This window comes from Trifolium pratense, linkage group LG7, assembly GCF_020283565.1.
Source record: "Trifolium pratense cultivar HEN17-A07 linkage group LG7, ARS_RC_1.1, whole genome shotgun sequence".
Taxonomy (NCBI): domain Eukaryota; kingdom Viridiplantae; phylum Streptophyta; class Magnoliopsida; order Fabales; family Fabaceae; genus Trifolium; species Trifolium pratense.
This window is the reverse complement of record NC_060065.1, coordinates 26,381,744-26,407,896: the sequence shown is the minus strand read 5'-3', so window position 1 is coordinate 26,407,896 and position 26,153 is coordinate 26,381,744. Positions and strand designations below refer to the sequence as shown.

The 26,153-nt window shown below is 33.9% G+C and overlaps 1 protein-coding gene and 1 pseudogene across 3 annotated transcripts; both read left to right on the top strand.

Annotated features, from left to right (window-relative positions):
• The first annotated feature begins 1,587 nt into the window (after window positions 1-1,587).
• On the top strand, window positions 1,588-21,216 carry LOC123895349 (phospholipid-transporting ATPase 3-like). 3 transcript variants are annotated; one of them, XM_045945627.1, is made up of 27 exons: window positions 1,588-1,995; window positions 5,608-5,673; window positions 5,803-5,864; window positions 7,663-7,744; window positions 8,146-8,256; window positions 10,241-10,318; window positions 10,417-10,513; window positions 11,436-11,542; window positions 11,780-11,845; window positions 12,884-13,005; window positions 13,172-13,262; window positions 13,355-13,432; window positions 13,522-13,638; window positions 13,857-14,003; window positions 14,085-14,189; window positions 15,262-15,407; window positions 15,891-15,992; window positions 16,077-16,140; window positions 16,225-16,437; window positions 18,123-18,288; window positions 18,411-18,490; window positions 18,578-18,817; window positions 19,037-19,258; window positions 19,352-19,519; window positions 19,633-19,995; window positions 20,106-20,212; window positions 20,655-21,216. In XM_045945627.1, the coding sequence occupies exons 1-27, from the start codon at window positions 1,816-1,818 to the stop codon at window positions 20,959-20,961; spliced, it is 3,687 nt and encodes a 1,228-aa protein (XP_045801583.1). In that variant the 5' UTR covers window positions 1,588-1,815; the 3' UTR covers window positions 20,962-21,216. The 3 variants fall into 3 exon arrangements, with proteins under 3 accessions (XP_045801583.1, XP_045801585.1, XP_045801584.1); XM_045945628.1 differs by having other exon boundaries at window positions 1,672-1,995; window positions 5,808-5,864; XM_045945629.1 differs by lacking the exons at window positions 20,106-20,212; window positions 20,655-21,216 and having other exon boundaries at window positions 1,670-1,995; window positions 19,352-19,553; window positions 19,633-19,775.
• Window positions 21,217-21,659: 443 nt separating this feature from the next.
• The window catches only part of LOC123896148, a 45,090-nt pseudogene continuing 40,596 nt past the window's right edge, over window positions 21,660-26,153 (top strand).

Genomic DNA, 26,153 nt, shown 5'->3' with positions numbered 1-26,153 from the left:
GCAGTAGCTTACTATAATCGATATTTCGACTTTCAAAAAGTATCTTTGGCTAAAGGAATTAAACTGTTGCCAATGCACAATGAGCTTGAGGAGAATACAACATAAGAGAGCATCATGACAAGAAAAGCTAGATGTTCGGATTCTGTGATAATATTCGTTTTACCAATGTTGTTAGCCATAAATTGACTAAAAGTTGTATGTTTCAAATTAAGCTCAATCTTTGGCTGAAGATTGGAAGTTAGGGTGGGATACATCACCGATAGGATTAATGCCAACAATGGCGCAACCACATGTTTCATGTTTTGCTTAAACGTAAAAAGTCCTAGGAAAGCATGAGAAAAAGATCCCAATGAGAAAGGAATCAATAGCCGGAATTGCCAAAGAGCTTAGACAATTCATACGCGCCTAACTTATTATCACTTAAGGTGCGTTTGATCTGCTAAAAAATAAGGGACTGGACAGGACAATTCCTGCTGTACTGTGTTTGATTTTAAAACTGTTATTGGTACTGGACAAACTGGGGGCCAAAAGACAGAACAAAACTTGGAATTCTTGTCCCCCACAGAACCACGAGACAACTTTTTGTCCTCAGCACAAGTTGTCTAAAATACCAAAATAACCTTTTGTCCACTAAACATCGTACAACACAAATTTTGTTCAATACCTTAAACGTTTGTCTTGTGCTGTTCTGTCTTGTACTGTTCTGTCCAGTATTTATATTTTGCAGATCAAACGGACCCTTAAACGAGAAACCACAAAAGATCTACAAATCTTAAATTGTCCGTTAAATTCATTTTGTTCAAGTGTAAAAATACAACTTTCTAGTATTAATAAACCACCGTCAACACACTTAAAATCCAACATATAAATCACTTCAGGAAAAAAAAAATCAACCAAAATACAAAATTAACGGTGATTTGCAATTGGAGATTAAATTAAAAGGATTTCTTTTGTTGATAAAAAACACAATGTTAGTACTCCGCCAGTCCCATTCGTCCCATTTTATTTTATAAGATAATAAGATATTGTTTGACTAATTGCACTATTCATATATCTCGTTTTGACCGTATTTTTCTAACAATACATAAATGTAAATATTATCATATAAGATCTTGTTTTATTTGTTTCGATGAGTATTTTTAAAATATCAAATTTCTATAATTTTTACTAATAGAGAATTAAAGATATTCGTAATCGAAATTATGTATTGGCATACATGCAATGATCAATGAGATCTTATATTTTGGGACGAAGGAAAGAAGTATTAACGAAGGGTCTAGTGGACCTATCAATAATCAACAAATTTTAATTGCTTAATTAATAAAATGGTCCCTTAAAGATATTTTTGGTTTCACATTGTTCCCTTAAAGAAAAAAAATGTCTGAATAGGTCTTTAAAGAAAAAAAGTCCGAATAGATCCTTAAAGACATCTCCGTTAATCAGTTTGAGAGACCTTTTTTTTCTTTGAAGAACCGATCTAAAATCAAAAATATTTTAATGAATCATTTTACTAATTAAACTAATTTTAATTAATAACACCAACGCGCTTTTTCGATAAAAGAAAGAAATAATCAACAAAATTTAATTAATAACACGAACGCGCTTTTTGGAAAAAAAAAAAAAAGGGCAAAATTGGCAAAACATAAATTAGGGGGTTGAAGTTGGAATTGAATATCGTGGTTTTTCAGCTTCAACGTTGAAACCAACACCAATCGAAGAAACTTTTGCGCCTGAGATTTTTGTTCGCATTGATTCAAGAACAAAAAGAATCACGAATCGATCAAATCGATCGCATGAAACATTGAAATTCTAGCGATGATGAAAGGATGGGATGGGATTCAATCTTCTGTCTCTTCTTCTTCTCGATCGAGTTCCACGATCAACAATCGAGTTCCTTCTCAATCAGTTCGACTCGGACGAGTCCAACCTCAGGCTCCTACTTTTCGCACAATTTTCTGTAACGATCGTGAAGCCAATCTTCCTGTTCGATTCAAGGTTTGTTTCACTTATTACTTGTTATTATTATATTTTTTTATCGTTTGATTTTCCGGTTAATTGATGTTATTGCCTAATTTTGTTGTTGTAAAGTTGATGATATTTCAGTGTTTTAGTAAAAGTTTTAGTGGTTAGTTTATTGATTAAATTGATTTTTAGTTAAATAGTTTAATATTATAGATTAATTAATAGATTAAAGATCTAGTGTGAGTTCTGCAAGTGGCGTTGTGATTGATCTTCAAAATTATTGAAGATGAACTGTGTGTAGTGTTTAGATATTTGGAACTTGTAATGTAAACTAATGTAATTTAGACATCCAAGAATTTGGGGAGCCCTTTCTTAATAGTTATCTATCAAGGACAATAACCAAGAGACATTTGAATACTTCACTGAGCATTCCATGCTACTGGATGCAAGACTCAGGCAGCCCATTATATCAAGTCCCTATCATAGCACTTTCTCTGAGAGCCGATATCCCGTGGGCTGCACTCTACAACACTTTACTTGACTTTGTTAGTCAGCCCCTCTTTAGGTAGCCCTTTGTGAGACACTGACAACCAGTTCTAATACTATCTAAGCATCAAGTACTTGGGGAACCCTACTTTGAAATCTACCTATCAAAGGAGAAGACCCAAGTCACTTCAATACTATATCGAACATCGCATGCTACTCGATGTGAGACTTAGGCCCCCACAATACCCTAGTCCCTATCATCAACCAGTTGAATTTAAGGTTGAAATGCGCCAAATGTGTTCAACTCGTTTTTTCACCACTTACAAGCTTGAACAAGGGCAGTGTTAGAATATCTAGAAAATATCTCACAATATCATTTTGTATATTAGAACATTTTACATATCTTAGATGATCCCTTAAGATGGATTTCCATATTTAAGATGGTTTATTGAATTGTTTCAACATTTAGGATTAGGATAGAAATAGAATTAGAATAAATAGTAGTTAGTGCTTTGTATTTTGATTTATTTCATTATTTAATTAATTATTTAGGATTAGGAGTCTAAAATTAGTATTAACAGGGGTTAGTGTTATGTATTTTCCAACACTTTATCACACTTTCAGATTTTTCTTCCTCTTTCTATGCGTAAATCCTTCTGATTTCAACATGGTATCGAAGTAGTGCTTCTTTTGTGACCTTTCTTGTCAATGTTCCACTCCCGAGTTCTTTAAAATTGGAAGTTTGGAACTTTGGTGGTATGATATCACCATCTCTACTATTCTTGTCTTGGTCACTGTGTACAAATTTTCTCTACCAAAATCATAGTTTTTTCCACTATCATCATTTATGGCCTTTTGTGGATAGCGTCTCTTAGATATTTGCTTTTATGGCCCGTCATCCATTCTACCAAACCCACTGCCGCCTTCAACTCGGCTCGACCAATGGTTGGAGTCTTGCAATCAAAACCATAGAGAAGGATGTGTATTTTTATTATTGATTTTCTGATTTTGCATGCTCAGGCTTTCTTCTAGTGTATAGTTCCATTGATTGTCTTCCTTTTTTTTTTTTTTTTTTTTTGATAAGCCATTGATTGTCTTCCTTAGTCTCTTCAGTCAGATCCAGCCTGCTTTATCTTATTCGTCACCTATTGTAGCTGTTTGCATCTCGTGGGCTACAAGTTTCCTTTTTATCGTTTGGTAGTTGAATCTGATATGTTTCGCTTCTCTCCTCCAGATGTAGTGTGTCCCCTGTCTTTGTCTTGAGTGAAATCTAGCCGCATTTGTCCAGTTGCAGCATGACTCTCCTTTTCATTTTCAAATGATATTGGTCCAACTCCAGTCCCAAATACTCTGACCTGTCTCCTCCAATTTTTATAGTGTACTGTATATAATTGTATCATTCAACCATTAAACTTAGTAAGCCTTACTATGAGGGGTTTGGTTAAAATATCTAGAAATTATCTCATAACATCATTATTGTATCAAAAGTATGTTAGAATATCTAAGGGTCTGTTCTGAAAACTGAAAACATTTCATGTGTTCACATTTAATATTTTAATTACAAATTGCCACCTTGTTTTTCATCGTTTCCAGTGTTTGTAAATGTTTTTTTCAGTGTTTCATGTACAAATCTTGAAAACAAGTAACAAATTGAAAACAATGTCGCAATTTTGAAAATAAATGTGAAAGCAAGAAGTGTTTTCACAAAGTAACGGCCCCACCTTTTTAGGAGTGATTTCCGTATTTTATTATTCTTTTGATGTTTCCATATTAAATTAGAGTGGGGATTGTGTTTTGTATTTTGTAGCACATAATTGCTTACAATATATCATTAAGAGTTAGTTCTCTCTTTTCCTCCTTTCAACCTAAAACCTCTATAATTTCAATTTTGACTGCATTTTGTAGTTACCTGGTTGATGTTTTTACTTTTTATGAATACAATGAGTTGGTTGGTTTTCATAAAAAAAAGGGAGTTGAAGGTTAACTATATGCCAAATGAATGGGCTTGTATGTTTTCTAAGATTGAAATACGTAGGTATAGCCATTGACAACATTCAGAGCATTTTTACATCATTTTTTCTGCACAATAAGTGTAGGTTTCCATAATAGAAGAGGAGAAGAAGAGAGTAATTTATACACATGAAATGAAAATATAAAGAGTACAGAATAAATATTCAAAAAGTGGCTACACCAAAAAAAAAAAAAATTCAAAAAGTGGCTATATTGGGAAATATGTAGATCATCACTTTATATGGTGACATGCACTTTTGAGTTTAGTTGCACTTTTTTAATCCAAGAATTCTTAAACAATGTATTACAATAACAAGCATCGTCTTTAACCAAGTGATTTGTGGTTCAAGTGGTAAATGAGCTCCCCCCTAGCACAAATTGTTCCGGAGAACCCGAGTTCGATTGTGGGAATAGTTTTTGGCCAAGCTTCACTTACTTCGCCACCGAACTCTGGATTACCCGGCCCTCCTTCCCCTAGGAACCAGAGGGTTAATACAAAAAAAAAGCATCGTCTTTTCATTTTAGGTGGGGTCGATTATGATCAAACAATATTATACCCTATAGTTTTTCCTTGTTTTCCATTTATTTCTTACTCTTGGACTAATATTCAATCTGTTAAAGCTCACGTGTTTCATTAATTACATGCTTATGATAAAAAGTTTCACATTTTTTTTTTGATATCCTATCTTATGAATAAACTTTTCCTTCTTTATCCTTAACATATTTCACTTAGCTTGAGTCTCTTATCTTCCTTTCTCCCCCTTTAGTGAACCTGTATATATTTTGTTTCTTAGCTTTGGTGACTAAATTGGTATAATCTATTAATACTCTAACTCTCACTTCTCTCCGTGATTCCTAGTGTTTTGCTTCCTAATGTTTTCCCAATTTTAAGCATATTTACACAAGTATCTTACATAACTTTATGTTTCTTCCCTCCATCAAGATTCATTTTACCTCCTAGTCTCTTGATTCTCCTAGTTTCTCTTTGGATACCTTCCAAATCCCTTTGGCCATCTTGTTTCACAAGTTGATAGTACCAGCTTCCAGAAACAGTGGATTTCTTTTCACGTGTACGATTATATTTTGTATTCCACATGCCTATATCTAGTAATTACATTAGATTTGATTAGTTAATATCCATTATTTCAGGGAAATTCAATATCAACTACAAAATACAACTTTTTCACCTTTCTGCCAAAAGGATTATTTGAACAGGTAAGTTACTCTTGGCTTTTGATTTTGTCCACATTATCATGCCTGTTTTAAATGATGGGGTCTATCCTCGGCCACATTTCAGTGTTTTTATGTTTTCTCAGATGATAGAAATTCCTGTTTGCTCTGCAGTTCAGACGGGTGGCTAATCTCTACTTTCTTTCAATCTCAATTTTGTCAACTACCCCAATTAGGTATGTAAATGCTATAAAATATTGTATTTAAAGGTTTATTTTGCTACATACAAGCTCAATTGTGATTCATGAGTCAAGAGCATACCCACTGGTGGCACACAGCACCGTCTTATTGTTTCACCAATTTTTCTTCTTAAGGTTACTTCTTTCTTCTATTAGGTTGGGTGATAGTATATATCGGGTAATTAGACACTTTTTTATTTTAATCGAGTTAGTATCTGTATGGATAATAAGTGCTACAGCTGCATGCTTGAATTGGATACGGGAATTGAATAATATGTCTATTCGAGTATGCTGGTTAGCATAGTAGTAACAGTTTAAGTTGTATTTTAGTGAAATACACTCAATATGAAACTCTGTTTGGTCCAGTGTAAACAATAGGGAGTTACTGTGGCATAAGAAGCATCTCTGTGGAGCGGCCCCTGGCCGCTGCAGGAACTGTGGACAGATCTTTTCAATCTTGCGGCTGCTCTTGCTGCATGATGGTGTCACTCCAATGTTTCTGCTTTGTGAGCTCTCTCTTCCTATCAATGTGACTGCATCTCTCCTCCTTCCTCTATTGTGAGCTTCGAATTTGAGTCTGCGATATCCTCTGCTCGGTGCTGCCACCAGACAGCCTCTTTCTGTGAATGCAAGTCTGCTACTTGTGCAAAGCTGCCTTTTTGTTTTCTACCAAGAGTTGGCACTTGGCTTAGCTAGCTGTTGAAGTTACGGAATTAGATTTTTAATTTCAGCTAACAATTTAGTCCTTTATCTTTTTTTTTTGGCCACATTTTAGTCCTTTTCTCATGTTTGGATATGAATTTCAAGCTTCAAAATCTTTGATTTACTTTCTCTGCGTGCTCTCAATTATAAATATATGTTATGTCCCTAAAGAAAACTATAGATTTGAAGCTTAAAAAACCATATTCAAACATGGATGAATACAAAAAAGGACAAAAACGATAAGAAAAAAGATAAAGGACCAAATCTTTACCTGAAGTTAAGGGACTAAAAGTGTAATTTTGTGTATAATAAACTAAATAAAAATTCATAATAATAATAATAATAACAGCAACAACAACGACGACAACAACAATGATAGTAATAACAGCCATCCCGCTATCTGCTATTCCACTAAGAATTTTTGGGGTTGGCTGCTCCGCTTTCTGGGACAAATAACATAACTCTGGAATCTCATGTTCAATTTCGCCAATTTCTTTTATTTTATAATTTTATCAATTTAGCTCGAATGTAATTTTGCCATTTATTTGGTTGTACTTGGCACCTAATAATCATGGTTTCCTATCTGTGTTACTTTATGCATAAACCTTAACTGAATCAAACAAGAAATTGGAAGAAAAGAATGATATTTGTGCAGAAAAATATCTCAATATGTGAAAAATATCTCAATAGTTGGGATGTATCTTAGAGTAATTCAGAATATCTTTGATTATTCCTTAGGATCAGTTTTCATATTCTTTGCAATTATATATCATGATTCGTTTCCTTGTTTCAATAAGATTAGGTCTTTAGTACTGTAGTCTATTAGTACAATTAAGCGCACGTTTTTTTAATCAAACCATTGTCACAATTCAAAGTCTTCATTCTTTGTCTTAGTTTTTTCATTATCTAAAACCCCATAACATCAATAGTTCTAACTAATTCATTCACGAGGTAATTACTTTATTGTTATTATTGCAACAAACTTCTAATCAAATTGCCAGTTTCATTTAACATACTTTTCTTGGATCTTTCATCATGCTTTTGTCATCTTGAAAGTTTTTAGAGTCTAATTACATGTTTTCTGATGTTGTAGTCCTGTCTCTCCAATAACTAATGTGCTTCCTCTATCTTTGGTGCTTCTCGTATCTCTTATTAAGGAAGCTTTTGAGGATTGGGTAAGAATATTATTTATTCTCTTTGATCATCACTTTCTTTTTGATATGTTTTACTTAAGTTTTTGGTAGTAGGGGATTCAAATTTCATCTTTGGATAGACATTTTATAGGAAATTCCAACTAAGGATGTTATAGGAGAACGTTGAATTGATATGTATCACAAAAAATGCTTCCTAGTTTGCGAAAGATTATATCCTTATTTTGTTTTAAAATGTGATTATGACTTCCATATATGTAATGAATTAATTTATGCATATATGTTTTAAAATGGGTTTATTTTGACATTTTGGTGACATCAGCATTGCAAATTATTGTGGCTTTCTCATAAATTTATATATTCCAGTGGATTTCATTGTGTATCACTCTTATTAATATGTTTTCCCCATAAATTGCTTACAACAGAAGCGTTTTCAAAATGACATGTCCATAAACAACAAAAAGGTAGATGTTTTACAAGATCAAAGGTGGGAATCTATGTCCTGGAAAAAGTTGCAGGTCGGGGATATTATCAAGGTGAGTGTGCATATATGTTTCTCTGCTAAATTTAATTTTGTGTTGTCTATGTTTGGAACTATAATTTACAACCTAATTGAAGAGTATTTATAATGGTCATTGATCCTATGCTTATGAACTTTCATAAGATGTTTGCTATCATGTCATTGTTGGTCACAGTCCTCCTAACATATGTTCAAAATATGTTATTGCCCTCTTATTATCCTACGTCGTTAATCTCGGACAGCGGCCTGGAGTGCCTAAATCCAAATCTGCTAAAGCAGAATAGCAGAAAACGGGATGACCGATATTCTAAATGTTGTTATACATAAAAAATAATTTATACTCGTACTAAGTAATTTATACTATGTACGTATAAATACTTCTATTTTATTTGTTTATTTACATATTACTACCTCTATCCATAAATAGAAACCCCCCTTTTTTCTCTCTTGTAACCAAAAAAAAGAAAAAAGAAACCCCCTTTGGAACATTTTTGTCCCTAAATATAAGCCTCATTTTGATACCCCTCATTGATACTACTAAGTGTCACAGGACTAAATAATAGTATTACTTCATTCTACACTGATTTTCCAAACTAAAAGCAAACAGGACTAACTACGATAAGGTAAAATCATATCTCGCCTGATTCTCCTACATATAATATTGAGGCTTAAATATCACATTGGTCCCTGTATGTTTTTTTTTTTTAAAACAGTCCCTGCATGTCCAATTCCTTTTGGTTTTCGTCCCTCCCCTCTAAAAAATGTTGATGTGGCTAACAGCATGACATGTGGCATGCTGACGTGGCAAATGAAGGACCAAAACAAAAAAAATGTTATTATTGAAGGACCAAAACCAAAAAAACAAAATCCCTAAAATAATTAAAAAAAAAATAATTTAACATTTTTTACTTTTAAAAAAACCAATTTTTTTTCAAATAGAAAACAAAATTTAAAAAATATATATATAAGAGTGCTAAAATTTAAAATCCATAAGCCTATAGTGTAAAAACTTGTTCACATTGTGCTAAAATTGATTTAGGACATGCTAAAAAATCTGGCTATAATGACGGTGTGCTTAAAATTGCACATCAACTTAGGCCCCGTTTGAATTAGCTTATTTTTGAGTTTATGCAAACAGCTTATGTAATTTTTATGTATTACTCCCTCTGTTTCAAATTACTTGACATTTTGGAAAAAAAAAATAATATTAAGAAAGTGTATTTTTGCACCTTATTTTCATATTATACCTTTATTTTAATTCACCAATAGGGAGTATTATAAGTTTGTCAAGGTAGTTTATGATAAAATAGCTTATAAAATACAATTTTCACTAGTGTGAACTTATAAAATAGCATAAAATCTAATTTATATTGTATAAGCTGTTTGAATAAGCTAAAAAATAAGCTAATCCAAATAGGGCACAAACTAATAACAAGTGACCATTAAAACACTAAAAAGTTGTTAATAATATAACTTGTCTTACATAAAAAAAATTGTTTTTTTATTTATTTATTTTTAAAATTAAAAAACGTTAAGGTAAAAACAAATTTTTTTGTTTTTTGTTTTATTTTAGGGATTATAAACTTTATTTTTTGGTTTTGGTCCTTCAATAATAACTTTTTTTTGGTTTTGGTCCTTCATTTGTCACATGTCATGCCGTTAGCCACATCAGCATTTTTGAGAGGGGAGGGATGAAAACCAAAAGGAATTGGACATGCAGGGACTGTTTTAAAAAAAAAAATCATACAGGGACTAAAACCAAAAAACCGGGAACATACAAGGACTAATGTGATATTTAAGCCTAATATTAATAACAATGATTTCTATATTTTTGTATTTTTCTGCCCGTATCATATTATGACTTTCTTGTCAAAATAATTATTTTGACTTTGTTAATAATTTGCACCTATACTCTTTATTTTTGTTTAGCTCCTCAAGTTATTTTCTTTATCATGTTTGTTATATCTTTTGGGATAGTGAAAAAAATGATTTTGTTGCAGGTTAAGCAGGATGGATTCTTTCCTGCAGATTTGCTTTTCTTGGCCAGTACGAATGCAGATGGTGTCTGTTACATTGAGGTTGATTTGTTTGTTAATATGTTTGAATCTAGTATGAGTGTTTTTTTAATGTTCTCTATCAGTTTTTGCGATTTATTAATGTTGGGTTTGGGTGACAGACTGCTAATTTGGACGGGGAGACCAATTTGAAGATTAGGAAAGCATTGGAAAAGACCTGGGATTACCTGACTCCAGAGAAGGCATCTGAGTTTAAAGGTTTGCATTTTATTGATTAATAATTATGCTGTCCCTTAACCATTATTTACAATTATTTATTATTTATTTGCTGTTTAAGTTCTAGGACACATACACCATCAAACCTTTGACCTTTTGATGTATTTTTGTTTTAAACATTTTCAGTAAAAGATTTTTTCGTGACATTATCATAGTTTTGAGTGATCTATCGGAGTAATGAGTACATGGATTCTATTTAATCAGTCTACTGTGTATGTTAATTACCATGGATTGGCTATGTGCCTAATTTCTTTGAGATACAAGTGTGATTCCAATTTAATGCTACTACAGAAATATACAGTATTTTGCATTATGCTTTCTCTTTGTGTGGGAATTTAGCCGGTAAATTAGTATCTTGTACATATGCTATAATTACTTGTGAAGGTACATACTGTTGGATTTTCCTTGTTATTTCACACCAATTTTCCTGTCTATTTATCTCCCCTAAAAGATGCTAGAAATTTATAATCTCCTTTCTAATTTGTGTATTTAAATTGTTTGTATTCATGTTTACATTCACCATTCTTCAGCATCTGATCAGCTGTGAATTCAGGCTGAGTAAAAGTAATATTAATTGTGTATTTGAATTTAATATATTATTAGATGTATATATCCTCCAATTAGACGGAATATTCACGTTATACTCATAAAATATTGAGTTATTACTTGTCTGGTTAATTGTTCCTAAGTGTATAACTACAATACTTGTCTGGAAATATCTAAATTGCAATTTGCTGTGAAATTTTGTATGGCTCCCCAGAATGATTGCTTTTCATTTTTTTTTTAGAACATATTACTCGGAAGTCTATTCAATACTCATTTGTTATCAGGTTGATGAGTATCGACTCCAAAGCTAAATTTATCTATTATAAATTCTGACAAGCTGTCTTATTGCTATTTGCAGGTGAAATTCAGTGTGAGCAACCGAACAATTCGTTGTATACATTTACTGGAAATCTTTTGATTCAAAAGCAAACACTTCCCCTCAGTCCAAACCAGATTCTTTTGCGAGTATGTTGTGTTTTATTTTTCCCAATGCTGTTTGTGTTTTGTTGTTGTAGCTTTGTGTACTATTAATAAGCTAGCCGTAATTATTCCATTTGTCGATGAGTGGGTGTTTTTTCTTTATTGAGTTTGTATTTAACATTGTATATTGCTTTTTTTTTTAACATCATAGATGCTTTTGTTTTGTCTACTTAGTTTATAAAATTGAGCAGACATTAGCTTATTGAATCTCTGCCTTTTCAGGGGTGCAGTCTCAGAAATACAGAATATATTGTTGGTGTCGTTCTTTTTACAGGACAGGAAACAAAGGTACTCCCTCCGTCCCAATATATAAGACCTTTTTGCAAAATTTTATTGTCCCGTTTTATAAGAACCTTTTCAAAGTTCAAGGTGCATTAATTAAATTTTCACAAGAATACCCCTAATTAAATAAAGAAAAGTATAAGATCACTATTTCTCTCTCTTAATAATTGAAGGGTAATTTTGGAAAGAGAATGTATATTATATTATTGATAAATTTAATGCAAAGACTAATTTTCTTAATTCTTGTGCATCTGTGAATGAGCTCTTATATATTGGGACGGAGGGAGTATGTTGTTATTAATGACGTCTAATGTTACTTACTACCTCCGCAATAAACTGCCCTTGTGCATTTAGCCAAAAATAGTTATTAATACTAGTTTGTTATTTTGCTTTTGTTATGCTATTACTCCATCCGAAATCATTTAGGCTAAATAAGTTTTTGGTCTCTATACCCAGTTTTCAGTCACAGGTTTTACTTCACTGATGTTTCTTAATAATTGGTTGGTGTTGAATGTGGTGATTTATGTTTCCTGAGTACTTTTGTAAATGTGGATTAAGTGAGGTTCATAGACTGAGTTGTATTGGAAATCCAAGTCCCACATTGATTATAGATAAGGCCTGACAAGAGTTTATAAAGAGTGGCACCTCTCAGCTTACAAGCCGGTTTTTTAAGGATGAGTTAGGCCCAATATAAAAATCTAATATGGTATCAGAGCCTATCATTTTGGGCCACCCACCATTTATATCCACGCACCAATCCCAATAATGCTGGGTGTGAGGGGTGGTGTATTGGAAAAACCAAGTCCCACATTGATTAAAGTTAAGGCTTCACTAGAGTTTATAAAGAGTGGCACCCCTCACCTTACAAGCCGGTTTTGTAAGGATGAGTTAGGCCCAATATAAAAATCTAATAGGCTGGGATAAATAACTTGGTCTGTATTTGCTTTCTTAGGAAATATTTGTGATATTCCACCTTGTTGTTGCAGCACGTTTTCCTTCTGTAATTGTTCAACTGTATTGCTGACTTTCTGAATGAAATTGCAGGTGATGATGAATTCAATGAATGTTCCTTCCAAAAGAAGCACGTTGGAGAGGAAACTTGACAAGCTCATACTCGCTCTTTTTGCAACACTCTTTATGATGTGTTTTATTGGAGCCATAGGCAGGTATGTGAGTTAAATAATGAGTTTGCTGGACCACTTCTAGTCTGTTGCTATTGCTTATGGGCAGTCTAGCCTGCTAGGAAGGGCTGAAATTTGTTTCGTCTTCCCTTATGTAGTAGTGTATATTTATGAATTATATTATTGGAATCTGTTATTTGCACTTTTGCAGTGCTATTTTCGTGAACAAAAAATACTTTTACTTACATCTTGATTCATCAGAGGAAGGATCGGCACAGTTCAATCCAAAAAACAGATTTGTGGTAACGTGTACATGCTCTGTCAAGATAAATAGCCACATCTGTTCATTTTTTCCTCTTAACTTAATTGTTAATTCTGAATCTTCTGTTGTCAGGTTTTTGTTCTGACTATGTTTACCCTTATCACACTATATTCAACTATCATCCCAATTTCACTTTATGTGTCTATAGAGGTTTGTGTCTCAGTCATTTGAATTTATATACTCCTAAAGTTCCATGTCTTTGTAAAGAGAAATGTTATTTATTTGGGTTATTGTATCAGATGATAAAATTTATCCAATCAACTCAATTTATCAACAAGGATTTGGGCATGTACCACAATGAAAGCAATACAGCGGCATTGGCCAGAACTTCAAATCTGAATGAAGAACTTGGACAGGTAGGTAGCTACAACATGTTTTGCTTGTTGGCATAACATAATTTTTCTTGATGTAAAAGGAAGTGATTGCATATATATGAAGTGGTATATAATGAAAGACAATGCATACATTTTTGGTCCATGTGTATCATTGAAATATGAAATATAAATTGTTTTGCAGTTTCTTTATATTTTTCTTGTCATATTTCCATGTTAATAAAGTATTATTGATTGTTTAGGTGGAATACATTTTCTCTGACAAAACTGGGACCCTAACAAGAAACTTAATGGAGTTCTTCAAGTGTTCGATTGGAGCAGAGGTCTATGGAAATGGTGTGACCGAAATTGAGAGGGGACTAGCAGAGCGCAATGGCATGAAAATTGAGGTAGTGCTCTTGTTGCGGTTTGTAAGAAAGTAGATGATCTATTTTGAAATAGCACAGTTATGTCTTATTATTGCTCTACAGGAAAATCGATCGCCCAATGCTGTGCAAGAGAAGGGTTTTAATTTTGATGATGCACGGCTTATGAGAGGAGCTTGGAGAAATGAGCCCAATCCAGATGCCTGCAAAGTAAACACTTCTGCTTTACTATGAATTAGTCGTAGCAGTTTGTTTTATCTTTCAACCTAGTCTTGAGTTTTTGGTTTGTAAGTTTGTTCCTTGCTGAGTAAAAAAGTTCTTATGCTTATTATATACATCCATCTACTTTTCTTAATAAATATTTTTAAATGGAAAATCAGTTAGCTTAAATTCGTGCTTGCTTGTTGCATGTTATACACAAGTTATTGGTTCACATTTATCTTAGAAATTATACAGGAATCTCTCAACTGTAACTATCTGTCATGAGTTTCATATAAAAATTTGTATGACTGAGCTGGAAACATTGAAGTCTAATTAATTTCTTATAAATGTGTGTGCGCGTGCGCACGCGTGTGTTTATGATTTTATTTTAGGCTTAACTACACATTTGGTCCCTTACGTTTATTTTAGGTTTCAATTTGGTCCCTTACGTTTAAAAAGAATCAATTTGGTCCCTTACGTTTCCATTAGGTTTCAATTTAGTCCTTTCCGTTAGTTTTGTCACTAACACCGTTTGAACTATACACGTGTCACTGTGTCAAAGTGTCCATGTGTCAGTCCACATATGCGAATTGACTGCCACATGTGACAAAATTGAAACCTAATGGAAACGTAAGGGACCAAATGTGTAGTTAAGCCTTTATTTTATTTGTGTAGTGTACTATCACCCTGTCATGTTCTATAATTTTAATCATTGTATCTATATCATATTATATTATATGCCCTGTCATGTTTTTTAATTTATATCTTTATATATGTATCATTTCATATGTATGTCTGTGTCGTATATGTGCTTCCTAGGTAATAATTATATCATTTGCTTTTGTGCCTAATTTTCAAATACAATTGGCACAACCTAGATCCTCAAATTTTCAGAAGTTGTTGACTCACATTGTTTAACCATGTTGCTCTTTTGGCAAGGGTCGTATATAGTTAAGCACATAAGCTGCTTACATTATGCTCATACTATGAATTCAAAAGGTGCAATTTGGTACCATGGTTTATTATGTTGTTAAATATTATATAAGATAAAGTAATATCCTTTTTTTATATATGTGTGTAGGAATTCTTTAGATGCCTTGCTATATGCCATACTGTACTTCCGGAGGGTGATGAGAAGTCTCCTGAAATGATCAAATATCAAGCTGCATCACCTGATGAGGCTGCTTTGGTTATTGCTGCAAAGCACTTTGGTTTTTTCTTCTACAGGTTCAAAGTTCAAACTTCTTGATTATGGTTCTAATTTTCTTGGTAAACAATGCGAGCACCTAAGTAGCGGAGAGGGGGAAATGTGTGCATGGTTAAGGATTGAACCTCCAACACTAACATTGCAACCAAGTCTTGAGAACTTGTGCTGGCCCCAATTTAGCTACACCTGCAAACTCATTGGTGGTTTCCTCTTTTAAGAGGATGGAGATCCTTTGTCCAAATGTTTAGTCTAAATCTGTTATAATATATATGTTCACTGTTATAACAATTTTTTTATCCAGAATGCGGTTTAATCTGCTGTACGATCGGCCGAGTCTGAATTGAGCTATTGTTTGAGAATCAATGACAGCATGAGTGCATGACTACTATAAAACCCTAAATATCTATTTTCGTCAACTAGTTTTTCAACAATAGACTGATAGAGCCGCTAGATTTTGAGATTATTTCTATTTGAGTTGATGCTAATCTGAAATATTCTTTCAGGCGCACACCTACAACGATATATGTTCGTGAATCTCATGTTGAGAAGATGGGAAAAGTTCAAGATATATCCTATGAGATTCTCAATGTGCTTGAATTTAATAGGTAATCATCCCTCCAACTGGTACATAGTTTTAAGGTCTTAACTTGTTCTCCTGACAATACTTGTAATCATTGTTTCGTTTATAGTACAAGGAAGCGTCAGTCAGTTGTATGTCGTTATCCAGATGGAAGGCTTGTACTATACTGTAAGGTAATAGTTTCTTGAGGTTTGACCAAATGATTTACATGTTTGGGTTTGGCTAGGAACATCTTCTGAAGAATTTGCTTTTTACAGGGTGCTGATACTGTAATCTATGAGAGACTGTCTGATTCTAACAACGATATCAAGAAAATCACCAGGGAGTATTTGGAGCAATTTGGATCTTCTGGACTACGTACATTATGCCTGGCTTACAGAGAATTGCATCCAAATGTTTACGAAAGTTGGAATGAGAAGTTTATCCAGGCCAAGTCTTCTCTACAGGATCGTGAAAAGAAATTAGACGAGGTACAGTTTATCATAACATGGAAGCTTTTCTGTGCATAATTAGCATCGATTTGTTTATGTTTATGAAATAACTTTGTTAATAAGTAGTTAAATTCCACTAGAAACTATTCTTTTGGTGATAGTTTTTCTGTAGGTGGCTTGTTTACTTTTACTTTGTAAGAACAAAAATAAAATGTGAAATAAATAAATGAAATGGTAGAAAAACTACTATCTTATATCGATGCACATTGCACAATAGTTGTTCCTCACAATATAAGATTCAGAGAACTTTTAGAGAGATTAGCAAACGATTATTGATTCATAAACTATTATTGTGAAACTGAATTATGTTATGAAGAGAAGCTTTTATATCTTTCTCTTATCCCGCATTAGCAGGTTTATACTGCACTAACAGTGGACAGCTGTCTGTTACAATGGACAACTGTCACTAACTAGCTCTCTTCTATACAGCTGTCAATTATAATAGACAACTGTCACTAGCCATCTCTTTTATATTCTCATACACATCAACACTAAAATCGTAAGTTTACATTTTAAAACACAAATGATTAAACCAAATATAAAAAAAAAAATATTAACCAAAATTTTACATTTTAAGTCCAAATCAATGTAGAATTGCAAACTTGTAAACTACTAGTAAATTCAAGAGTTTACTGATGTTGTCAAAGTTTAGACAAACCTGTAAAAGTTTATCAAAAGAGTTTACATGTGAGTTAATTGGTCTTTGTGACTCAGAATAGTAAACTTCGCAAGTGTTTAGAGTTTACTCATATTGGATAAAACCCAAGCCCCACGTAGAATAATAATAGATCTGATATGGGTTTAGTTGAATAACATAATGATTAACTTGTATTTCACAACGAGGTTCAAACTTATATACAACAGAGAATCATAAAATAAGGAAACTAAATATCCTGTTACATATATAATCAACCCGAGGCCCCCGTAGAGATTTAGTGAAGATATCAGCTAACTGATCATTTGAGCTCACTGAAGAAGTTTTAATGATGCCAGAAAGAATCTTTTCTTTCTCTAATAAAGTGACAATCAACTTCTATGTGATTAGGTCCTCTCATGAAAAACTGGATTTGAAGAAAGATACAATACAGACTGGTTAGCACACATAAGTTCCATAGGACCTAGTTCACAAAACTTCAACTCTTGTAACAAGTGCTTCAACCATAAGAGCTCACAATTCACCTCAGGCTAATGTGGTACCACAGGCTAGATCTAGGTTCTCTTAGTGTGTCCTTTCCTTTCATTTACCTTCTGTTTTCTGGTGGAAGTAGCAGTGACAATTGTGGCCGTGGTTTCCGTTTTAGTGGTAGAATCTCAATCATGTACCGTTGTGTCATGTGGTTGGACACTGATCATCTGTTACTATCTTTTTCGACAGAGTTTGCATGCTTTGATTATGATTTGATTATTTCCTTCCGATGAAGTTTGGCAGTATTATAGCTTCCAATGCTTATCTATGCAATCATACTTTTCATTCCACTGGTTTTCTTCTCGGAACTGCATATTTATGAAACTAGAAATAATTGTCAGTGATAAATTCAAAAACTGTATGAAATCTCAAGTTATCAAAAACAAACTTGAGTGCACAATGTCCAGGCTTCATTGTGAAGTTACTAATATGAATAATTTTACACTTCTAAGTTCTAATGCCTTAAGAAATAATACAGGTGGCAGAACTCATAGAAAATGATCTCATTTTAATTGGTAGCACTGCAATAGAAGACAAGCTTCAAGAAGGAGTACCAAGATGCATAGAGACTCTTCAAAGAGCTGGCATTAAAATTTGGGTTCTGACTGGGGACAAGATTGAAACAGCAATTAACATAGCCTATGGTTAGTCAGTTTGAATTTTGGGATGGTTTTTTATATTTTAAATATGACAATATTATTTTATTTTTTTTCACGAATAGTTGAGCTATCATTTTAAATAATTTTTCCACCACCTGTTGCTGCAGCATGCAGTTTGATAAACAATGACATGAAGCAATTCGTTATCAGTTCAGAAACTGATGCAATTAGAGAAGTTGAAGACAGGGTAGGCTTCACTTTTTTTATTCTCTTATTTCCTCATTTTTTTAAGTGTATCTTAATATGAATGTTATACTATTCTGTAAATTTTCAGGGTGACCAAGTGGAAATTGCACGATTTATTAAAGACGAAGTGAAAAGAGAGCTGAAGAAATGCCTTGAGGAAGCACAAAGCTATTTTCTCACTGTATCTGGACCAAAATTAGCACTTGTAATTGATGGGAAGTGTCTAATGTATGCATTGGATCCAAGTTTAAGGGTGATGCTACTCAATCTTAGTTTGAATTGTCATGCTGTTGTTTGCTGCCGGGTTTCTCCTTTACAGAAAGCACAGGTAAAACTCATGCAGTATATCAAGAACTTGTTATTGAGTTAACGCCTTTTACAGTTTTTCTTGTTTATATGTATAGTTAATGTTTCAATTTTCAAGAAATCTCACTCTGGCTCAATTTATGGTCAAGTTTCGGAGTGTTGGAAGTAACTTCCTAGTAGGATTTGGTTCTATTTGGCTTATGAAATTTTGCCAATATCCATTTACTATTTCTGTTTACAGGTGACAAGTATGGTCAAGAAAGGTGCAAAGAAAATAACCCTTAGTATTGGCGATGGAGCTAATGATGTAAGCATGATTCAAGCTGCTCATGTTGGTGTTGGCATAAGTGGAATGGAGGGAATGCAAGCTGTGATGGCTAGTGATTTTGCCATTGCACAGTTCCGTTACCTTGAAGATTTGCTTCTCGTTCATGGCCGATGGTCATATCTGCGAATATGCAAGGTATCATGTTTTTGTAAACTAGCTAAGGCTGTATGGACTTGCATAGAATTTTATATATAATACACTTGAAAATTTGCTGTTCGCATATTGCAGGTGGTGATATACTTCTTTTACAAAAATCTCACATTTACTCTTACTCAGTTTTGGTTTACTTTTCAAACTGGGTTTTCTGGTCAAAGGTTCTATGATGATTGGTTTCAGTCTCTATATAATGTTATTTTTACGGCACTGCCTGTGATCATTGTTGGACTATTTGACAAGGTAGCACATTCTCTCCAACAATTTCTGATTTCAGGTTGCCTTGTGTTTCACTTTTTACTATACACTTTCTTCATGTATGGGATCTTTTGATTTGTTACTCGTGTTTTTACCAGGATGTTAGTGCATCTTTATCCAAGAAGTATCCCGAATTATACATGGAGGGAATAAAAAATGTCTTCTTCAAATGGAAAGTTGTGGCTATATGGGCCTTTTTTTCTGTGTACCAGTCTCTAATATTCTTCTATTTTGTGAGTACTTCAAATTTAAGTGCTAAAAACTCGGCAGGAAAGATATTTGGACTCTGGGATGTCAGTACAATGGCCTTCACTTGTGTTGTAGTAACCGTCAACTTGAGATTACTTATGATCTGTAATTCAATCACAAGATGGCACTACATTAGTGTTGGTGGAAGCATATTAGCTTGGTTTGTTTTTATTTTTATATATTCAGGGATTACCACTCCATATGATCGACAGGTGAATTCCCACCCTATCTCTATGTATGTTTGGTGTGTTGAAAAATAAACTTCGGGACTTCCTTACCCCTCAAAAGTATTAATAACAAGTTCTTTTTAATTTGTCTGCAGGAGAATATTTATTTTGTCATATATGTCTTGATGAGTACTCTCTATTTCTATGTCACACTACTACTTGTTCCTGTTGCTGCACTTTTCTGTGACTTTGTTTATCAAGGGTAAGTAACAGATATCTTTTACATTATAGTTTATATTATAATGATGGGATATGTCGTGCATACCATTCAAACTTAAAGGACAGTTTTACCACACAACTATAATAGTAAGTTCATCATGTACAAAAAAGATTTGTAAAAGTATCAGTAAGGAGGGTTACTAGATAGGCTATAGTCAAATAGTTTGAGGTAGAGATAGAGAAAGATAATAAACTTAAGAACAAACTATTAAAACGAGATTATTAGCAAAAATAATTATCTTTATACTTAATATATGACAGTATCATGACATCAGTTCATTGATGTTGCTTTTCTCACCTAGTGAAAGGTGTAGATGATGTTGCTGTTGCACATTATAAACTGATAAACTGTGATCTCTGGTTTGATTCCCGCCACCTGTTTTTCTCACCTGTTTTTATATTCATTTTGCTTCATCTGGTTACAGGGTTCAAAGATGGTTCTTCCCCTATGATTATCAGATTGTTCAAGAAATACATAGACATGAGATTGATAGCACTGGTAGAGCACAGCTTCTGGAGATAGGGAACCAGCTTAGTCCAAGTGAGGCAAGGAGCTATGCCATATCTCAACTCCCACGAGAGATATCAAAGCACACCGGATTTGCTTTTGATTCACCTGGTTATGAGTCTTTTTTCGCTGCACAGCTTGGTGCATATGCTCCACCAAAGGCATGGGATGTTGCAAGACGAGCTAGCATGAGATCACGGCCCAAGACTGAGCAGCAAAAATAATTTGGTGTAGAATGATTGTACATTACATAGTTTTGGTTTTCCATTGAGAGCCAGCCATAGGAATTCTGTAAAATTAGAATGTACCATATTAATTATATATGGTCATTTTCATGTTACATAATTGTGTTTTGATTTATCTTTTTGAGGAATTAGAGCAGGTTTTCAGGATTTTCAGATGTACATTTCACGTCATTTAGTAATTTATTAATTCATAGTCATTTTTGTGAAATCTAGAGTAGAACTTTTGAGAATTTATTTTAACTGTTGTTTCGATGAGTTCAGTACTTTCTATTTGTATTCAATTTACTATTTATTCACAATACCTGTAACGTTGGACTGTTGAAAATTATGTTTTACTCTCAATTGAGTTGCATGCAATGTGTCCAATGAAGAATCTCTTGAAAAGATAGAGATATTCAATAGAGTTGCTTGCAACTCTATTGACAACTCTATTGATATTTTTGTGATTGCCAATCATTCAATATTTTTGGATTGAATTAGATCTCGTCCAAAATTTAAGATATCAAAATTTGAGATTTACTTTTCGCATCCCCTAGAAATATTCACGCACCCCTGAAATTAACAACTAACACAACATTGATAATTAGACACCTGACCGATATTTGGACACTTGACACAACACCAAATATTGACACTTACAAAAGTAATTTGAGAAAATGGAAGTTTATTGAATATTAATGTTGGTAATTAATTGTTACTCCTTCCGGTATCAATTATAAGCAACATTTCACTTTTTAGGTTTATTGAATAACTAATGTATATGGTCAATAATATATATCATATGCATTAGTTATTCGATGAATCTAAAAAGTGCTTTTTTGCGTATAATTGAGATCGGGGGAGTATGTTAATAATTTTTCTCCTTCGCAGCGGGTTGAATCCTGTTTCTTTAGCTTCTTTAACGTTTAGTTCCAGTGGAGGTACCCAACCGGAGAGATATATACCTATTATCTTTGTTTAACTCTTTGTTGTTTTTGTTGCTCAGTGACAATGGCTTGCATGAGAATCTGATACGACGATTGGTACAAAGGGTTTTGAAAGAGTTAAGTAATACTCCAATGGTTGTGTCTGAGTTTGCAGTGGTGATCAACAAACGTGTTGACAAGCTGATGGATTTATTACAAGTTCGATCCAACGGTGTCGTCAAGGTTTTTGGGGTTGGTAAGACAACCCTAGCCAAGGCTCTTTTCAATAGTCTTGTTGGTCGTTTGGAGCGTAGATGCTTCATTTCCAATGTGAGACAATTTTCTTCTAAAGAAGATGGTTTGGTTTCTCTTCAAAACAATGTCATTAAAGATCTTTCTCCTGAAGAAGGTGCTCGGAGTTTTACCGGTGATGTCAATGCTGGTATATATGTTATCAAAAGAATAATTCATGAAAATCGAGTTCTGCTAGTGTTGGATGATGTTGATAATGTAAATCAGCTTGATGCTTTGATTGGTAAAAGGAAGTGGTTTTATGAAGGAAGCTGTATAATAATTACAACAAGGAATACAACTGTTTTGCCCGGAAAACACGTCGATAAATTGTATGAAGTTACAGAATTGGATACCGAAGAAGCTCTAGAGTTATTCAGTTACCATGCACTAAGGAAAAAGGAACCTCCACAAAATTTTCTGGATTTTTCAAATAAAATTGTGTCTCTTACAGGAAGAATGCCATTGGCCTTGGAAGTGTTTGGTTGCTTTCTGTTTGGTAAGAGGAAGGTGGAGGAATGGGAGGATGCTGTTGAGAAGCTGAAAACAATTCGCCCTGGGAGTCTTCATGATGTGTTGAAGATAAGTTATGATGGGTTGGATGAACAAGAGAAGTGTATATTCCTTGATATTGCTTGTTTCTTTGTTCAAATGGGAACGAAGCACGATGATGTGATTGATATAATGAGAGGTTGTGGTTTTAGAGGAGAGATAGATATGCAACCCTTGTAGAGAAATGCTTAATCAAAATAAGACAGGACGACAATACTTTGTGGATGCATGATCAGATTAGAGATACGGGATGACAAATTGTTCTTAATGAAAACCACGTCGATCCTGGGATGCGTAGTAGATTGTAGGATCGTGCTGAAATCATGTCTGTTTTGAAGAGTAAGAAGGTAAAGATTCAGAAACATTGCAAAATACATCTTGTGTAGGATGTGAAATGCTTCAACAACCATAAGATGCTTTAAGCTGCAAAAAGTGTCCAAAATCTTTCATTGATATTTTATTCAAAAATGGTTTTTTATTTATGCTGGTGCTCTTGTGCAGCCAACAACAGGTAGTGAGTCTATGGATGTTTCGTCCGAAGTGGAGGTTTTAACGGTTTGATAAGAATGGTTTATGCCGATATCATAATTGTTGACTATCTATCGATAAATTGAGGAACTGGCCGTCCTTGATCTCTTGTTGATAAATAGACAAAAATTATGTTGGATGAGATAAACTAATTTTGTCAAACTTAGTTATGTGTAGCGTTTTGGGCGTTTTGTTGGAAAATGGATAAAGGAGTTATCCAGAGTTGTTTTAGTCGCGTAATTTTCAAGGGCGAAAATCTTTTAAGTGAGGGAGAGTTGTAACGACCCAAATTTATTATTCACTGTAAGTGTTTATTTATTTGGTGACGTGACTTTTAAGTAAGATAGTAACTTTAAGTTATTTATCGAGAGTTTTAGTTAACGCGCGAGTTAGTGAGAGTTAACGCGAGTTGGGCCAAGCTATTGGGCTTGAGGCCTAATGAGCCTTGTCTCATGAGAGGGGGCGCTATTTATGGCCCTTAGAGAGAGAAAGTGTCACATTTTGTGACTTTGAAGAGGAAGAAGAGAGAAGGAGGAGAAGAGGAGAGCTAGGGCAAGATCTTCAAGAGCAAAGTTCGTGAGTTCGTCGATCTAAGGTAAGAGTAGATTTCATATTCGCGAGTGACTCGAGAAAGGGGAGAATGTCGATTTCTCCGTACCCGAACTTTTTCCACTCCATTTTCGTTTTGGGTTGAGGGATCTTTTCTAAACAAAAGTGAAATATATCGATTAAAACATGTATATTACACTCTTAACATGTTATACAAACGATTTTGTGGGTTAAAAGTGGGAATTTGTTATGTTTTGATTGAGTTGTTGTGTTCTTGAGCTTTTGAGCTAAAAATGGTAAATCTCTACTTTTTCGTAGTAAAAATGGTAGATCGGTGAAATGAACTGTCCTTTTGTATTTAGATATGTTTGTTGCACTTGAATATAAACTTATTTGGGGTTTATAACATGAAAAATGGGATTTTTGGGTGAAAAACACAAGGTTTGAGCATTCCTGACAGGAGGCCTTCGCCACAGCTCGCCACGAGCATGAGTTCCACTAGTGTGGTTCGCCACTGCTCGCCAGGCCTTCGCTCAGCGAACTGGTTCGCCAGGGCTCGCCACCGTTCGCTCAGCGAACAACACTGGACAACAACTTTTTGTTAATTGTTTTAAGTGCATTAGGGTGAAGGGAAATCGTACTTATAGAAAGCAGCGGAATTTAAAATTTTGGATTTCCTTTCCTTAGATCATTACGAACTTGGAATGAATCAGTGATAGAATTGTTACCTTGGCGAAACAGAAACAGCAAACTCTTTGCTTTGGTTAACGATCACAAGCACCACACGATGGCAGTACCTCTAGCCGGTACACACGAACAGCTTCCTTCAACCTTTAGTGCTAGCTGCTATAAGATGAAGGCTTTTGGGAGTGCGGTTTAGGGTTTCAGAGAACTAGGGTTATTCTCTAAAATTCGTTTGTGAAGGAGCAGTGTCACAATTGAACTACACAAGCTTCTATTTATAGAGTTTCTTGTGTGGTCAATTGGGTCACATGGTTTTGGTCTTCATAAGCCCAATAACCGCCTTTTACTAATCGCACCCTTTCTAATAAGTCTTACTTATTTCTCTCGTCTTAACTGTCCTTATGTGTGTGACCCTGTAGGTTCTTATGACGTTGGCAATAATATTAATCTTAATATATTATAAACAGTGAGCGGTATCTAGCAACACATCACTGTTACCCAAGTCACAAGAATGTCACGTGATCTGACAAACCTTTTTCCGTGATAAATATCTTGTGTATAATTACCCTTTTGCCCCTATGTCTATATTGAACACAAGGCATACACTATGTCACCCTTGTTCGATTCAATATTGGGCCCTTAGACATTTATCCTGTTATGCAAGACGGGCAAATTCCATCTAGGTCACTCATGTCCCTAAGCATGCTTTGTGAAGTACCCATTAACTGTCTTTATGGTTATCTTGTTACGGACAACATTTGATCAGCAACAAAGTACCTGACTCTACATTTAGGGTCCATAGTGGTTTCAGGTCGGAGGGTGGTATACACCACTATCACCATGAGAGCAACTTATGACATCTTGCATAACATTATATGTAGTACTCTCATAGCGGGTCAATCCAGTATAAATATTACTCCTAATATTTATACCTATGTCAAGACTTGATAACTCCTTATCCTATGATCCATGAGATGTGATCGTCAGTCTATCTTCATAATAGTCTCTATGTTTTATTATTATCCCAATTCATAATAAAACTCGACTACGGATACTTTAAGAAAAGTTAAATGGATTCAACTATTCTAGGGACTTTATCATTTTGGACATACAAACATAATAAAGAAATGCCTTTTAATATATATTAAATATATATATATAAATCAAAGTCATCATACAAAAGACGATTCTATCAAAATAGATTGGCTTTTAGGGCTTACTCCAACAATCTCCCACTAGCACTTAAAGCCAATCAGAATTTAACTCAACATCTATTGGACTAGTGTCATCATCAAGCATCTTCTATGCAAGATTTTCTATTAGTGGATAAGGAACTCTTTCCTATGTTGGTACCCGATACATCTTCCAATTTACACTTTTGATCTTCTATCAAAAGGAAATAAAATGTCAAAACTTGTATTTGAATCGTTGGTGAGATCTGGTTTTCCGTTGCTTGCAAGATTAAACCATTACCATCTTTAATGAGGTCAAGGGAATCTGCAACGTAAGGAAAAAACAATTTTCTTCCTCATCTTATGAGACAAATGATTCAAATCATATATTTGACATTTGTAATAGATATATCAATCTTCTGAAGCTTGTAAGCTTACAGAGTTGACATCCGAGCATAAAGTTTATTCCAGACTACAATCTGGGTATACT